Source organism: Macrobrachium rosenbergii, chromosome 25 (assembly GCF_040412425.1).
Source record: "Macrobrachium rosenbergii isolate ZJJX-2024 chromosome 25, ASM4041242v1, whole genome shotgun sequence".
In the NCBI taxonomy this organism is placed as follows: domain Eukaryota; kingdom Metazoa; phylum Arthropoda; class Malacostraca; order Decapoda; family Palaemonidae; genus Macrobrachium; species Macrobrachium rosenbergii.
Window position 1 is genome coordinate 23914902 of NC_089765.1, and position 17391 is coordinate 23932292.

Sequence of the window (17391 nt, forward strand, 5' to 3'; positions counted from 1 at the left end):
TATATATAGATACATATATATATATATATATATATATATATATATATATATATATATATATATATATATATATACAGTATATATCATGAGTATGTCTCATTTTTCGAGACAACCCGCTTTCCGCCATGGCAATACGTCACGTAAGCAACATTTCTACACTCTCTCTCTCTCTCTCTCTCTCTCTCTCTCTCTCTCTCTCTCTCTCTCTCTCTCTCTCCTACATTTCCCTCCTCAGGCGTGGGCGTGGCAAAACTGAGAATCACCACCGCTACCTTTGCACCAGAGGTCTTGCCCTAAACCAGTCACCTCAGCTCGTAAGGTGGCGTTTGTGCCGTCTTAACTTTGGTAGGTGTTCTCATCGTCATACCTTTTCCCAAGTGTTTTCTCCGCGACTAATTTACATTGTCCCTTGCGAGAGACTCTAGCCTATTGCGTGTATGTGTTGTTACACACACACACACACATACACACACACACACACACACACACACACACACACACACATATATATATATATATATATATATATATATATATATATATATATATATATATATATATATATATATAATTTTTATCACATACACAGTTGTTTTGTGCATTAGTAGAATTACTAACAGGACCCCATTCAAACTGGATGGTATCTAGTGGAGATATTTATTCAGAAATAGTTACAAGCTTTCTAAGGCAAACTGTCCTCATTATCAAGTATCCGACAATGACCGGCCTGGTCATTGTGCGGATACTTGAGAATGAGGACTGTTTGCCTTAGAAAGCTTGCTACTTTTTCTGAATAAATATCTCCACTAGATACCATCTTGTTTGAACGAGGTCCTGTTAGTAATTCTGCTAATGCACAGAACAATTGTGTATGTGATAAAGTTAATATATATATATATATATATATATATATATATATATATATATATATATATATATATATATATATATATATATATATATATACATACATACATACATATATAATTTATATACATACACAGTATCTATAAACAGGCACACACACATACATACATCATATATAGATATATATATATATATATATATATATATATATATATATATATATATATATATATATATATATATATATTTATATATATATATATATATATATATATAGATAGATAGATAGATAGATAGATAGATAGAAATCTTTCATATGGTCTGGTGTTTTCAAGCTGACGGTAAATGTCTGCAGTCGATATCAGTGTCTTGCTTCAGTGATATCTGCTGCGAAATTTTACCGTCAGCTCAAAAAAACAGACTGCAGGAAGTGTGTGCACTGAGTCGAGTGGGCTACTAATGAACTGATGCTGTCTTGGGAACTTTCCCATTGGAAGACCGTCCAGAAATTATATAAATTTCAATTAAGCGAATAAAAAAGAAACGATAACTTAGCTCTGCCCCGTAGTGGGGTAGTGCCGTCAGTTCCCCTTATGCGTTGCACTGTAGGCATTACTTAAGGCTCTTTGCAGCGTCCCTTCGGCCCGTAGCTGCAACCCCTTTCATTCCTTTTACTGTACCTCCGTTCATATTCTCTTTCTTCCATCCTATTCTCTTTGTTAAGATCCTCTCTTAACAATTCTTCCACACTGCAACTGCGAGGTTTGCCTGCTGAATGACCTCATAGGTCCCAGTGCTTGTCCTATGGCCTACATTCTAAATTCTTTTCTATTCTGTTCTGTATCTTAGCTCTGTAAATGGAAGAACCAAAAGGACGTGCCTAAACTGTTTCCTGTGTCACCATTACGTCACAGTATGCTAGTGACGGGGGAAAAGTTCGAAGTAAACAATCGTTGTTCAGGGTCAGGTAATGATGGCACTCCCAAGGTCAAACGAAAGCATCATTGAGAGGTCGCGGCGCAGGCGTGGTAAGGCGATCGAGAGAGAGATTTTTTTTTTTTTTACCGGCAAAGTTCCATGTCACGGCAGTGGATGGAAGTTTATAGTCATGGTCAGGAGCCGTTAATATACGTTTAAGAGATTTTGCTTCTTCTTCTTCTTTTTCTTCTTCTTATGTGTTGGAAAATAAATGAAATATAATAAAAGTAAAAAAAAAATTCAATTTGATTAGGATATTTTTCGTAGTTTTGCCCTCTTTTTGATGACTGATTTTAGTTTACCGTTTACGAATTCTTATAACAGAGTTTCATGAAAAAGCCGTTAATATACGTTTAAGAGATCTTGCTTCTTCTTCTTCTTCTTCTTCTTACGTGTTACAATGGTAATAATAATAATAATGATCTTTATTGCAGCTCAGGGCCATATACATGAATTTGGTAATAATAATAATAATGATCTTTATTGCAGCTCAGGGCCATATACATGAATTATACAAATACAATACAATACGCAATCTAGATTCATACAGCTCAGTGGTCTGGTTAAACTAAGATATACTTAACATGATAAGAATAATAATCGGCAGTATCTACACAGTTGCTGAAGAAGCAGAAAAAATAGAATTCATGATAATGGTAATGGCCGTAATTATATGGAGAAAGATAGTAAAAAAAATATTAAAAATTATAACAATTAATACAGACTGCAAACGATTAATTTCCAGCTAGGGACCTTAGGTGGTTACATAAGACAGGCCCCAGAAGGCTAAATATGGGAATTGAAAATTCCAAAACTCTACAGTGATATTCTTCACAGTAGCAGTAAAAGAGGACGAATATCAATGATAACATGAAAGGTAGAAACAATAATAATAATAATGACAGTTTCTGGAGATGACACTTCACAATTGCAAAGACAGAGTATAAGTCATTTAAGGAACGGAAGCCTCAGTATCCCATCTTTCCCACAATTTAGACCTTCTTCTTCTTGCCTCACTGCTCAGTTCCTTGTCTTGTCCGTCCATGTTTTTTATTTTTTATTTATTTCCTCTATCCAAAAACCTTTTATCACTTCGCAGGCTTTTTAGAAGTCAAGGTTAGGTTAGGTCAGTGGGAGTTCTTCATCCACCTTTCCATGAATTCGTTCACCCTTTTACAGTTCATTCACCCCTTTCATAATTCAGTCACCGTTTCATAATTCAGTCACTTGTTTTTACAGTTCATTAACTGTTCCATGATTCATTCCCCGATTTTATAATGCATTTCGTCTGTTCCCAATTCGCTCGCCGTTCCAGAATTCATTCGCCTTTCCATAATTCGCTCGCGGTTTCATATTTTATTGACTTCTCATAATTCATTCACCTTTTTGTTATTCACTCACGGTTTCATATTCTATTCACTTTCTCTTAATCCACTCACGGTTTCATATCTTATTGACTTTTCATCATTCATTCACCTTTGCATTATTCACTCATGGTTTCATATTTTATTCACCTGTTCATAATTCACGGTTTCATAAATTCATTCACATCCTCATAATTCGTTCGCCTTTTTAAAATTCATTCACTAAGTATTTAACTTAACCTTTTTACAATTGGCTCCCTTTTCATGTATTTCTGCATAATTCATTCACCTTTTTAAAACTCGTTCACTGCATATTATTCATTCACTGCTTCGTAAATCATTTACTATTCGTTATTTATTCACCTTCTAATAATTCATCCACCTTATAATTCATTCACCTTTCCATAGTTCATTCACCTTTACCAAATTCGTTCACCTTTCATCCACCTTTTTATAATTCATTTACCTGTTTAATTTTCATTCACCGTTTCATAATTCATTTACCCATTTGCTTTTAATTCTCCTCCCTCTGCATTCTGTGGAAGCTGCTTTGCAAATTAATGGCATTTGAGTATTTTTGAATACTGATGATAGTAACAGTTATTATTATTATTATTATTATTATTATTATTATTATTATTATTATTATTATTATTATTATTATTGTCCTTTGGTTAGATAATGCATTTATTTCTGTTGCGTTATGATTGTGTATTTATTTTTATTCATATTGCTATAAAGACACCGTCATTTCCACGTCTTTGTTACAAGCATTCGTTCAGTGACTTAAAATTTAAAGGAAGGTCTTATGTAACCATCACCCCCCCCCCATCCCCACCCCGCAGGCGGCTACTCCTGAGGAACTACAGATTCTTCTGTAATTTGGTTTTGCTCATTTTGTTTTTTTACGACTTGTGTTTGGTAACTTTGGAGGGAGGGGGGAGGAAGTTAAAGATCGCTTCCTGTTTAGCTGTTTAGACCTGTGTTTTTTTATTCAGCTATTATCATTGTTCTTTTTTTTAGTTTTTTTTTATCGTGCGATTCTCCCAACATTTAATACGACCTTCCAGAAATTTACTCCTAGGTCTCATTCCTTCGTCAGGTTTTTTTTTTTTTTTTTTTTTTTTTTTTTTTTCCTTTTTTTTTCTTTTCTATTTTCCCCTTCTCTTTTTCCCTGTTTTCTGTGTTCTGCTTTCTAATTTCAGAATCGGCAATTCAGAGAGAGAGAGAGAGAGAGAGAGAGAGAGACTGTTTCGGAGTAATTCATTGCGTAACTTTTTTTTCCCTCAAGGTCCTCTCTGTGTCTTGTCTCTTAGCAACAACATATTCCGCGAGCTGGTTTTTTTTTTCTCTCTCTCTCTCTCTCGTAAATTCTCCCTTTTTCTCTTTTTCTTCCGTTTCCATTTGCACTGCCACTTTATTCCTTTAATTGCTCGTCCTTCATCATCATCATCATCATCCTCATCATGTTCTTCGCCTCGGTATTTCCTGCGGGAAGTGAAACCGCAAGAATTTCTTCAGACTCGGTTACCATATTGTGTTTTATAATTGACCTACCTATTTTATCTGTTTATGTATTGATTTGTTGATTTTCTCTCTTGTCGAACAGTTGATCTCTTCTTCCTGTATTTCCTGTTACCTACTGTCGTGTCTTTCAAACGAACGCCTTATTCTTTGGGAGTTTCAATTTGTAAGTCAGTGGTCCCTGTGGGCTTGCCCCAGAAGAATAGTGTTTCTTTTCTTAATGATAATAATAGTAATAATAATAATGTTAGGAAAAAGACCTTCTTTAATACAGGTTTTGTTAAACAAAATGGCAGTTTCAACAGCATTTGTTTTATATAGTAAACGCTCAATTCGTCTTATCAGTTGTTTGTCTTGCGCCGGAATGGTCAGTTGGTCAATTGTTTGCAACCATTCCAGCGTAAGAAAAACAATTGGTAAGACGAATTGAGCGTTTACTATATAAAATAAATGCTGTTGAAGCTGCCATTTTGTTTAACAAAAACTGTAATAATAATAATAATAATAATAATAATAATAATAATAATAATAATAATAATAGTAATAATAATAATAATAATAATAGTAATAATAATAATAATAATAATAATAATATTAACAATAATAATAATAATAATAATAATAATAATAATAATGATAATAATAACAATAATAATAATAACAATAATAATAATAATAATAATAACAATAATAATAATAATAATAATAACAATTATAGTAATAATAATAACAATAATAATAATAATAATAATAATAATAATACCAATAATAATAACAATAATAACAATAATAATAATAATAAAAATAACAATAATAATAATAATAATCTAGTTGAAGTAAATTGACATATTATATACACGAACAATAATTTCTCCAGATTGAAATTTGCATAACGGTTCTTTTTTTTTTTTTTTTTTTTTTTTTGACTGATGTTCTGCTTCTTTGTTTTGCGGTTACTTTTTATTCTGTCAATAGTTTTCTACCTTTTGCGGTAGTTTGTGGTGCAATTCTTTGCATATGTCTTAAGTTCCATGTTGATTGTACTGTCATTTATTTTACCGACGATTCTATACTTACCTGACAATTATTTTCTGTGACGTTTAGACGGCCCACAGAAACTGTTTGCCGGACAAAACCTTATACTAATATTGTCAGTACTTAATCCTGTTTGCTGTTGATTTGGGCTACAGAACTGCCAATTTAAACGCATGGTTTTGTCAAAACAATTTCTTAGGGCCCTTTAAAGTGTCTATGTATGTATATATATATATATATATATATATATATATATATATATATATATATATATATATATATATATATATATATATCCAACATCAGAGCTGCAGCTCTCGAAATCATAACTCGTAGGCGTCCAGGAAAGGCACTCAATACAGCTGATAGTTTATTCCTAATGCCGACGTTTCACAACTACATTGTTGCATTTTCAAGGCTGAAAAACAGCGAGCTGACTCAATAATTAATCATAAAAACATTTATTACAACAACTGATTAAAAACACTACAGTATTGTCTCATTTAAAATGCTAATTCTTTAAAAAATATCAGAGGCACCATGACACTAAAAGAAAGACCTACCCAGACGGGAGCTAAAACAAGACTATCGAAAGAAGGAGAGAAAAGTACAAATTAAAACACAAATAGATAAAAGGGAGAAAACAAGGTAACAATAAGGCAAATAGGACCATCAAGCAATAAACAGCTGAGTGGATGATGTTTGAGTGTTCAATGATGGAACTGTTAATTTTATCATTATGGATTCTAAGGTTGTTAAGTCACTGTCTTTCTGTGTTTGTCCTATTATTCGAAAGTCTTTGTTGTCTATGAGTGTTTTGCATAATTTCGAATGATTCCTTATGTTGGATTGTTCTGGGTTGGACAATCTACTCCCGGTTCAGAAGCTAACTCCTCTATGGGTACGCATAAGGAATCATTCGAAATTATGCAAAACACTCATAGACAACAAAGACTTTCGAATAATAGGACAAACACAGAAAGACAGTGACTTAACAACCTTAGAATCCATAATGATAAAATTAACAGTTCCATCATTGAACACCCAAACATCATCCACTCAGCTGTTTATTGCTTGATGGTCCTATTTGCCCTATTGTTACCTTGTTTTCTCCTTTTTATCTATTTGTGTTTTAATTTGTATTTTTCTCTCCTTCTTTCAATAGTCTTGTTTTAGCTCCCGTCTGGGTAGGTCTTTCTTTTAGTGTCATGGTGCCTCTGATATTTTTAAAAGAATTAGCACTTTAAATGAGACATTACTGTAGTGTTTTTAATCAGTTGTTGTAATAAATGTTTTTATGATTAATTATTGAGTCAGCTCGCTGTTTTTCAGCCTTGAAAATGCAACAATGTAGTTGTGAAACGTCGGCATTAGGAATAAACTATCAGCTGTATTGAGTGCCTTTCCTGACGCCTACGAGTTATATATATATATATATATATATATATATATATATATATATATATATATATATATATATATATATATATATATAGATATATATATATATAATATATATATATATATATATATATATATATATATATATATATATATATATATATACATGTTATGTGATTCCATAAATATTATAATTTATGTCTACATGTAAACATACAGTATATAAAACACGGACACACGAATGTAAATATATATATATATATATATATATATATATATATATATATATATATATATATATATATATATATATACACACACATTATATACATATATATATATATTATTTCAAGCACAGAGCACATTGGATATTAAACACATTTGCAGCTTAATGCACACACATATATATATATATATATATATATATATATATATATATATATATATATATATATATATATATATACACATATATATATACAGTGTATACAGTTTATATAGATACATATATATATATATATATATAGAGAGAGAGAGAGAGAGAGAGAGAGAGAGAGAGAGAGAGAGAGAGAGGCGTCCTGACCATGTCAAGTACTCAAGTACTTCTTCAACCATTCCCATCTAGGAGAGGAAGGCCTTTTGCTGACAGGCTTCTTAATGAGCTAATGAATTTTCCCGACTAAGTCGCCGGCTGGTATGCACTTTCCCCCTTCTTGCAGACGGCTTCATTCGTTCTCCTGAAGGTAAAGGAGGTTTGTTTCTGGGCGTGTTCCCCCTCTCTCTCTCTCTCTCTCTCTCTCTCTCTCTCTCTCTCTGGGGACGTCTTCTTCTCCTTCTGGCCGGTTTGTCAACGAAGGTCTTTGTTTTTCACCGTTTGTCGTTTTTCGTTTCTGGGGTGGAAATGAGTTTTCTTACACACACACACACACACACACACACACACACACATATATATATATATATATATATATATATATATATATATATATATATATACGTGTGTGTGTGTCTACCAATGTCTTTTAATATCCAATTTGCTCTACCTCGGAAATAATATATTTTCATATATGTTACCCAAAGGGGAACTTTTCAGTCGATAATAAGTTCGTCGTCTCGTGGGCTCGAACCACGGAAGACAAGAACTCAGTTCTTGTTGATGTTGATCATTGCACAGTATTGGATTTTGGTCATTAAAATATCTCCATGTTTTGTTGACGTAGTACAGATCATAAACATTCACATTAGATATTTCCGTAAATATCTTCACCTTAAGTTACAGACTAATACATATGATACACATGAACAGACACACACATATATATATAATTATATATACAGTCATACCCCAAACATACATGAGGTTAGGTTACAGAACCCCTAGCACAAGACGAATTTTCGCGTAAGTTTGGCACATACTCTAAAAATGCAAATAAATGCTTATTTCTAAAGTTTAAAAACTAAATATGACCCTAATCATGCTGCCAAATTATTAAGCTAACTTTTAAATGAAATTAAAGTTACTGTAATTTCATTTAAAATTTAGCTTAATACATTACCCTTAAAAAAAAAAAAATAAATGATTGACATAAAAATAGAGTGTGGAAGAGAATTTCTTTCTCTCCTCTTCCGACCGATCTATTTTTAGAAGTCCTCTCAACCTCTTTCTAATAACTTCTTTATTCTAGTCTCTTTCTCTTTGTTCTGAAATGCTTTTTCATGAACAAACAGTGTTTTTTTTTTTTCATTTTGACTAATACAACTCTTAGTTATTATGTCTCTATGTTTTAGAACGCATTTGCCACGCTAGCGCATTTACACTTCGTAGACGGTACAGTTAAAATTAGATCTATTTAAACTATCTACTGTACAGGTAAAGACGCACAGAGAAATAATAAGTTGTAAAAATGCGTGAGCACTAACTATGAGAGAGAGAGAGAGATAAGGGTTGTCCTTACTTAAGAGAGCGAAATTATTTATCAATTATTACGACACAGAGAATAACATACGAGAGAGAGAGAGAGAGATATTGTCCTTACTTGAGATATCAATTTAAATTACGTATAAAATTATTACGGAGACAGAGAGGATAACATGAGAGAGAGAGAGGTTATTCTTAAGTTAGATATCAAAAGATGGAAATTCAGTATGAAACTAACTTTTAAATGAAATTAAAGCTACTGTAATTTCATTTAAAAGTTAACTTAATACATTACCTTTAAAAAAAGAAAAAAATGGTTGAGGTAAGAATATAGGAGAGTGTGACCATTAGCATACCATTTTTCTCTCCCTCATTCCACCGATCTATTTTTAGCAGTCTTCCCAACCTCGTTTTTAAAAACTTCTTTATTCTGTCTCTTTCTCTTTGTTCTGAAATTCTCTATGTTTTAGAACGGCGCATTTACAGTTTGTAGACGATACAGGTAAAATTAGATCAATTTAAAATTATCTGCTGTACAGGTAAAGACATACAGAGAAACAGTAATGCATAGGTTGTGCTGACTACGAGAGAGAGAGAGAGAGATAACAGTTGTCCTTGCTTAAGAGAGTGAAATGTTTTATGAATTATTAGGGACACACAGAGAGAGAGAGAGGGATAAAGAGAATTGGTAAGAAATCTTTGACCCACTAATCAGCAACATTCCCCTTTCACGTCATGTTCAAGTGACATGTCTGACAGCTTTGCATTGAGCTGCTTCTCAAAAGATGAGGGAAAGAATTTGTTTGTTTAAAGTAAGTGTCACAAACTAATTTTGTAATTACAGTTATATTATTATTATTATTATTATTATTATTATTATTATTATTATTATTATTTGAAAATTACTATTTATTACTAGGTAAAAAATTTATTTATCATACAAAACAAATAAAAATATACATGGACCATAAAAATTCTCTCATCTCAGTAAAAGAAAGAGAGAGAGAGAGAGAGAAATTATGACTTTTATTAATTAATAATGTTATTCAATTTACACATTAAAGCTTGAAAACTTATAAATTACATAAAAAATTAAACATAAACACTTTTGCAGGGTTTCTCAGTATTTGCAAATGTTTGCATTTCTGTGAAAAACTCGTTTATGACAATTAATTAGGTTCCAATGAAAAGTTCATGTGTCGGTGAATCTGCACAAATATATATATATATATATATATATATATATATATGTGTGTGTGTGTGTGTGTGTGTGTGTGTGTGTGTGTGTGTGTGTGTGTGTGTGTGTGTGTGTGTATATATATATATATATATATATATATATATATATATATATATATATATATATATATATATATATATATATATATATATATATATATATATGTATATATGTATGAGAAGGAATGAAATGCACTCCAGTTTTCATCCAGGAATTAAAGTGAACATTTGGCAACCCTCTGACTGTGAGTCCAATTTGTAAAACTGAATTGGAGGATAAACCATAGAGATTAATTGACCTCTAGATATGTATGTGGAATCAAACAGGAGTCCAGAAAGTGACAGAGATAGAAGACAAGGGAGGTGTTATAAAAAGTTATGCCCAGACAAAAAGTATAGGAATTGAGAGTTCTAAGATGATCCTTTGTTAAAAGGACAGACAGAACACAGTGCTGACCGAATCACAGAAATTGTAATTAAAAAAAAAGCAAGATTGCTGTATATTACAAAGCCACTCTAGAGCTGCTGGTCTTTTGCAGTTGCCTGACTGGCTGAAGATGAAGTACATTTTTACAGTTTATCAATGAACCACCTCTACTGCTGGCTCAAGGGGACATTTTCTCTCTCTCTCTCTCTCTCTCTCTCTCTCTCTCTCTCTCTCTCTCTCTCTCTCTCTCTCTCTCTCTCTACATTATACCATCATTATAGTTTTATAGCCCTTACTATTTTATTTGTGCAGAATAGTGCTAAATAACAATAAAACAGTTCCCAGCATTTTATACAATTATAACTATAATTATTCCTCTCAAGCGTTCCGTGAAACTTTTCCCACACTGAGGTATACCTTACACACCCTGGTAGACTACTTTGTTGTTCTCATAACATTAAGTAGCACTACCATCTTCAATGTTTACCTTAAATTTGAGTAAGACTGCACGTCAAAGTAAATTTTGTTGTAGCCAAGGGTGACCTATATTTAGTACCATAGCACCCTGACTTTTCTGTGCCCCTTGTGATCGTAGAAGTCGAAGTTCAAAGGTGGTGAACAAAAGCAACAAAGATAATTAAAACACACCGATTATGGCCTGAGAACAATTATTTACTGGGGTCAGTGAAAACCATGATGATGTAAGGGTGATAAATAAAGTATTATCAGTATCAAAATTGTAGTTATTCTTAGACCCTCAACTTGTTTCATTCGATAAAGATCATGGTCATCCCTGACCTCAGCCACCTACATCATCCGTTAATGAATACCAAATGCAACTGCTCTCCCGACCACTTTTTACCAACAGTAGAGGAGAAAAGGAGGCTAAGTAAGGAGCTATAGCTACTACTACTGCTACTATTATTATTATTATTATTATTATTATTATTATTATTATTATTATTATTATTATTATTATTTGTACATCACAGAGGTATGGTTACAAAGCAATCACTACATTTCGTAACTCATGTGTACACAGCTTCCTTGATTCCAGGTCATTACTCTTCTTTTAACTGTATTTTTGGTGTCTCTGTCATTGTCATCACCAATCAGTTGTCATTCCAAGAAGTAATTCCAGTAATGTCTTGCAGATGGACGACGACGCAGTCCTTCAGCCTGACGACCATCATATGCTCAGGTACTACGCTGCCGTCAACAGAGTTGTGCAGCCAGCCATGCATCGTGTCTTCATTTTGCTCAGACCTGACAATGGGAAATCTGTCAAGGAACTTGTGTTTGACATCAGTGGCTTCTCGCAGACGAAGTACAAAAAACATTTCAGTGAGCCAGAAAGACAAAAACTAGACGAAGGGAAACCCAGCAGTGAATTTGATATATCACTCCTGTACAAACTACTCCAGAGTGTCTGTGGCTTAGCAGAAACTAATGACACCAAGTGGAGTAATGCTGGGTCACTGGAAAATTGTCTCAAAAGACTGAAAGATTACAGGAACATTTTAGCACACGAGCAGATTTCTCTTACCTCTGATGAACTCCGAGGAAAGATCAGAGATATGGAAAGGTTGTGTCAAAACATTCTCAAGGCAGCAGGTCAACAAAGGAATTTACCTGTTGATGCAGACTTACAAAGAATGCATGATGGGATGGAAGGTGCATTGTCAGGAGGAGTAGACCTATGGGAACCTTATAAGACTGCTTTTGCAAAATTAAGAAGTGAGCAAACTGCAGTCCTTACTAGGGAGGGAAGGAAAGATATTCACACGCTGGGCAAGTATTTGAAGATCTTAAATCCATTTGCCTGGCTTATTGATTCTGACTTTCCCCACTTAAATCTGGAGAGTGTATACACAGAGTGTGAAATAAAAGGCAAGGACGATATCAATATACAACATTTGTTAGTTTCTGCCGTTCCTGAACTTCAACCAGATGCATTACCTGACATCATTGTAATATCTGGCACTCCCGGAACGGGTAAGACAAGTTTGTTTCGCTTTCTAGTCCAAGACTGGCTCGCTTCTAATCCAACCACGCTTGGAATGGAAAACATCGATCTCATGATACCCGTCGTATTGCGACATGTGTGCAGCAATAATATCAAGGATTTGGTTCTGGGTGAACTTCTGCATAATGTTGCTAAACATCTGAGACCAGATGACATTATTTCAGCTCTGAAGAATGTGTCCTTGCTTTGGATGTTGGATGGGTATGATGAAGCAAGCACAGAAACCAGGAAAGTGGTCAAAGAAATCATCCAGAAATTTCCAGATTCCAGAATATTGATAACAACTCGAGAAGAATTCACCAAGGAAATTGAAACTCAAGTAGCTTCAGTAGGTCGTTCTTACTTAAGCGTTAGTCTTGTTGGGTTTTCCGTGAATAACATAAAAGAATATGCTGAAAAGGTCATTTCTGCTTCCGTTCAAGATCCACAAAAAGTAAGTGATACAGTGAAAAAGTTCATAGATTTTACTCAAAATGGTTACAGTTTGGATATACTACGTGTTCCTTTATTTGCAGCTATCGCAATTGTACTGTGGCTCGACTCCCCTGAGAATGATTTTCACATAAAGACAACTTCTTCTCTTTACACTCTGCTTGTTGATCACATGATTCAGAGACTAGTAATACGAGAGTCATACAGCAAGATGAATCAGACCATGTCTTCCACAAAGGAGAAACTCAGTAGATTTTTTGACTGCATTGGCTTTGTTCTTTGGCAGAACTATGATCACTTCACTCTTCACCAGTATGAAGTAGACTATTTGCTAGAGAGGTGCTCAGAGCTTGGGCTTCCATTCAAGGATTCCATGTCAGCTTTCTTTGTTTATGCTGAAAAGGCAACACCACTAGGCATCAAAGAAGATTACACAATCATTCATCGTGAATTGATGGACTTCTTGGGAGCAAGAGCATTTGCCAACAAAATGATCTGCGAGAGATGGGACGTGATGGAGACTGCTAGATATTTCCTCGAAAGCAAGAGAGAATTATTACTGAAGCATGAACCTAGACATTATAACCTGAATGGTTTGTATGACATAGACAATTTGTCCATGGAGTTGCCTTGTGATAAATACGAGACCTTTAACCAACACTTCATGATGCCAGTAGATTTGTTTTTCAGAAAATATCCCTGGTGTCATGTGTGTTTTAGATTCTCTAGGAAAAAAAAAGTAAGCAAAGATTATTATTTACATACCATAGGTGGTCTGACAAGATATAAAGCAACAAACTACTGGTGCCATGTAAAAAACCACCTGCTTGCCCCGTGGTTATTCTTTCTTTTGGGATGCCTGAGTCGCAGTCGACAGCTGAATGAAGAAAGGTGTGAACAGTTTGCCTTTATTTTTAGTTCATCTCACCGTCCATTTCTAAATTTACCTTATATCTTATTAGGACTGAAGGAAGCTTGTGATGGTTTATTTGTAAAGAAACTATGCAATTACGCTAATCGTAAAACGTGGGCATTCGAAAATGATGACTGGTTTTCACTCACAGTAGAATTGTTGCAGTATATACAGCCGAAGTCAGTCTTTCTTCATCTTTGTAACAAACCAGACTATCAGACGCCTAATGGAGTCATAGTTCCTAATAGATTTGATTCGTCGAAGTTCTTACTTGATTGCATTGAAACATTTGTTAAATATCACTGTGAAATTCACCTTGACATGCAACACTTCTTCCACAATGCTGTCCCAGATTTAGAGCTGACAATGACATCTCTGGAACAATTGCTCAGAGAAACTTCCCGTTGCCGACTTGTCACATTACGAGGTGTTGTCGACGACAGAGCTCTGGTACTCCTAAAGAGAGCCACTTGCCTGAGAGAGTTATCTCTGATGTACTGTGGGGAAGACCTTCGCCATGTGGCTGAATTAGTGAAGACGTTGCCTGAACTGAGTGTTTTCAGATTAGCTGTGGATTTTCGCTGTTGCTCTGGCGAGGACCTTCCTGTTCTCATTGAAGAAGAGGCGAAAATTCCCAAGCTTTGCGTCATTCTAACCGACGTTTTCCGCTACGATCCTCAGCACGTTGCCTCGGCCCTTAAGAGATTATTTCCGAATCCGTGTCATGTGATCCTACGGGGCAGCATTTCAACCTTTGAACCAGTAAGGATGCTGACCTACATTGCTTGGGTGTTGGTCAAGGTTAGGCATGTCAAGATCTTACAAATATTGCTGGATGTTTCTTTTGAATTTTGTCATTTTCCAAATGTTTGGATCATAAAGCCTGTAGTACAAGACTTGCAAAGATTCTCAAACCGGTATTTCCCCAATACTGTAATCAAATTCAAATTTTTCAACACCAGAAGGGGTTTTTGCTACTTCAAAGGAAGAACAACACACTATAAGTCGTTTTAAATTTGGAGTGTGTTTATAATTATGCATGTTATTATTATTATTATTATTATTATTATTATTATTATTATTATTGGTTTTGTTGTTGCTGTAGTTTTTGTTCACAATAGTGATCATATATCAAGTTTTAAATGTATAGCAAAAATGTAATTGAGAAGCAGGACAATTCATAGATCTAATAGATCTTTTCTTTTCAACCGACAAAAATTTGCAGAAATTTACACTGTAAAGCAAAGAAAGACATATAAAATGTGTCTTAAAATTTTAAACCCTCCAGTAATCAGAGCCACTATCAGCTAGCCTCTGTAAGAAACCTCCTGTTGCCATGGCGAGTAGCTCCTCCAAGTGCCGATCTTTGGAACTATGCTCCTTTCTACCAATGGGACCCCATCTCTGCTCCTTTCTACCAATGGGACCCTATCTCTGCTCCTTTCTACCAATGGGACCCCATCTCTGCTCCTTTCTACCAATGGGACCCCATCTCTGCTCCTTTCTACCAATGGGACCCCATCTCTGCTCCTTTCTACCAATGAGACCCCATCTCTGCTCCTTTCTACCAATGGGACCCCACCTCTGCTCCTTTCCACCAATGGGACCCCACCTCTGCTCCTTTCTACCAATGGGACCCCATCTCTGCTCCTTTCTACCAATGGGACCCCATCTCGCTGCGTGTGTACAGAAAGCTGGTCTCGTGCCAGCAGCGCTGGCTCCTCTTGCTCCTAGAGCAGCCTTTGAGTGAAGTTTCGCCCTACGAGATAGATCAAGATGAGACCCCAGAAACGACCGGAGGCGCATCTTTTACATCGACGGGGACACCCTTCCTCCCGCCCTTGGGAGAAATGAAGGAGGCCCCAGCATCAAAGCCAGGCTGGTAAAAAGACATACCTCAGAGACCAACTGACCTCTGCTACAATTTCTGGATGTATTGTCATTTTGAAGTGTGTTTGACACCATTCCTTGCATGTTATTGCTGCGCCATGTTTGTGAGTTTTCTGTCAGAGGAATAAGAACATCGACCAGAACTTGGAACCACCCTGGTTTTAATACATTTTCATTGTGAACTCGTGACCATAGAAGTGCCACTTGGTGGTTATTATTATTATTATTATTATTATTATTATTATTATTATTATTATTATTATTATCAGACAGCTAAGTCATATTTCCAGAGTATCTTAGAGCTCGCCTGAAGGGTTTGCTCTTAAATGGATTGAAAATTGGAGCCTTTTGAAGTTGAAGAAGTTAAAGCAGTTTTAAGATTCCAGTTCTCAGCAAATGTTTTGGAATATACAGATATATATATATATATATATATATATATATATATATATATATATATATATATATATATATATATATATATATATTATATTACTGCATATGTGTCTGTTTGTGTTTGTGTTTGTATACAGAAGTTCCTTGAAAGCACTTCAAGGATCAGGTTGCAAGCACATGCCCTTTCTTGGCCCAAGCAGATGCCAGTACCCATTTTCGGCCTATCGCACCTTGTAAGAGATCAGCCTGGTGCGACCCGTGAGCGAAGTAAACGTGAGCTAAGTGCCCCACCAATCAGCCACAATAATATATATATATATATATATATATATATATATATATATATATATATATATATATATATATATATATATATACACACACACATCTTTTATTTACAAGTCTTTCTGAAAGTGCGTGCGCTTGTAAACACAATTGTAATAGACTGTATGGGTTTTGAACTGCAAATGTAAACATGATTTGTTGTACTACGAGTTTATAAAGCTGGAATGTTATGAATGAATTGGAACATAAATAAACGGTAAAAGGCTTCCGCAAGTTTGCTTTCCTCCTTCAACAGAACTAGAAGCAGGAGGAAGAGCGGAGAAGTGACTACACAGACACTGATAAAGTGTAAAGGCAAGAACTCTTGAACACCATGGCAAAAATGGATCACACATGGGAGAGATAGGAATGTAACTTTCGGGAAGAAGAAGAAGAAACCTTTTCAAAGGACAACGGTCAGTCTAATCACTGAGCGCGTTGCCTGTCTTTACCATCAGTGTTATACAAAAACCAGCGCTGAGTTTTTTTTTTCTTTTAATTCTATTGATAGAATTTATAGAAGGCGTAAGGGCCAAGCGAAGGGTTAGTTCTTACCTGAAAGGTAAAAGTCTAGAGCAAGTTCTTGTTGAAGAAGCTGGACAGCTAAGCAGAAAGAGGCTCAATGGAGTGGATGAAAGGTCGGAGAATGAAGAAAAA

General features: G+C 34.6%; 1 protein-coding gene across 4 annotated transcripts in view; it reads left to right on the forward strand.

The window, feature by feature from the left end:
• LOC136852457 (uncharacterized) overlaps positions 1-16961 on the forward strand; it is a 101408-nt gene extending 84447 nt beyond the window's left edge. For all 4 annotated transcript variants that reach the window (XM_067127090.1, XM_067127089.1, XM_067127091.1 and 1 more), the window contains one exon: positions 11908-16961. In XM_067127090.1, the coding sequence (XP_066983191.1) occupies positions 11908-15138 (3231 nt within the window). In that variant the 3' untranslated portion in view covers positions 15139-16961. The remainder of the gene's footprint in view (positions 1-11907) is intronic.
• The last annotated feature ends 430 nt before the right edge of the window (positions 16962-17391 follow it).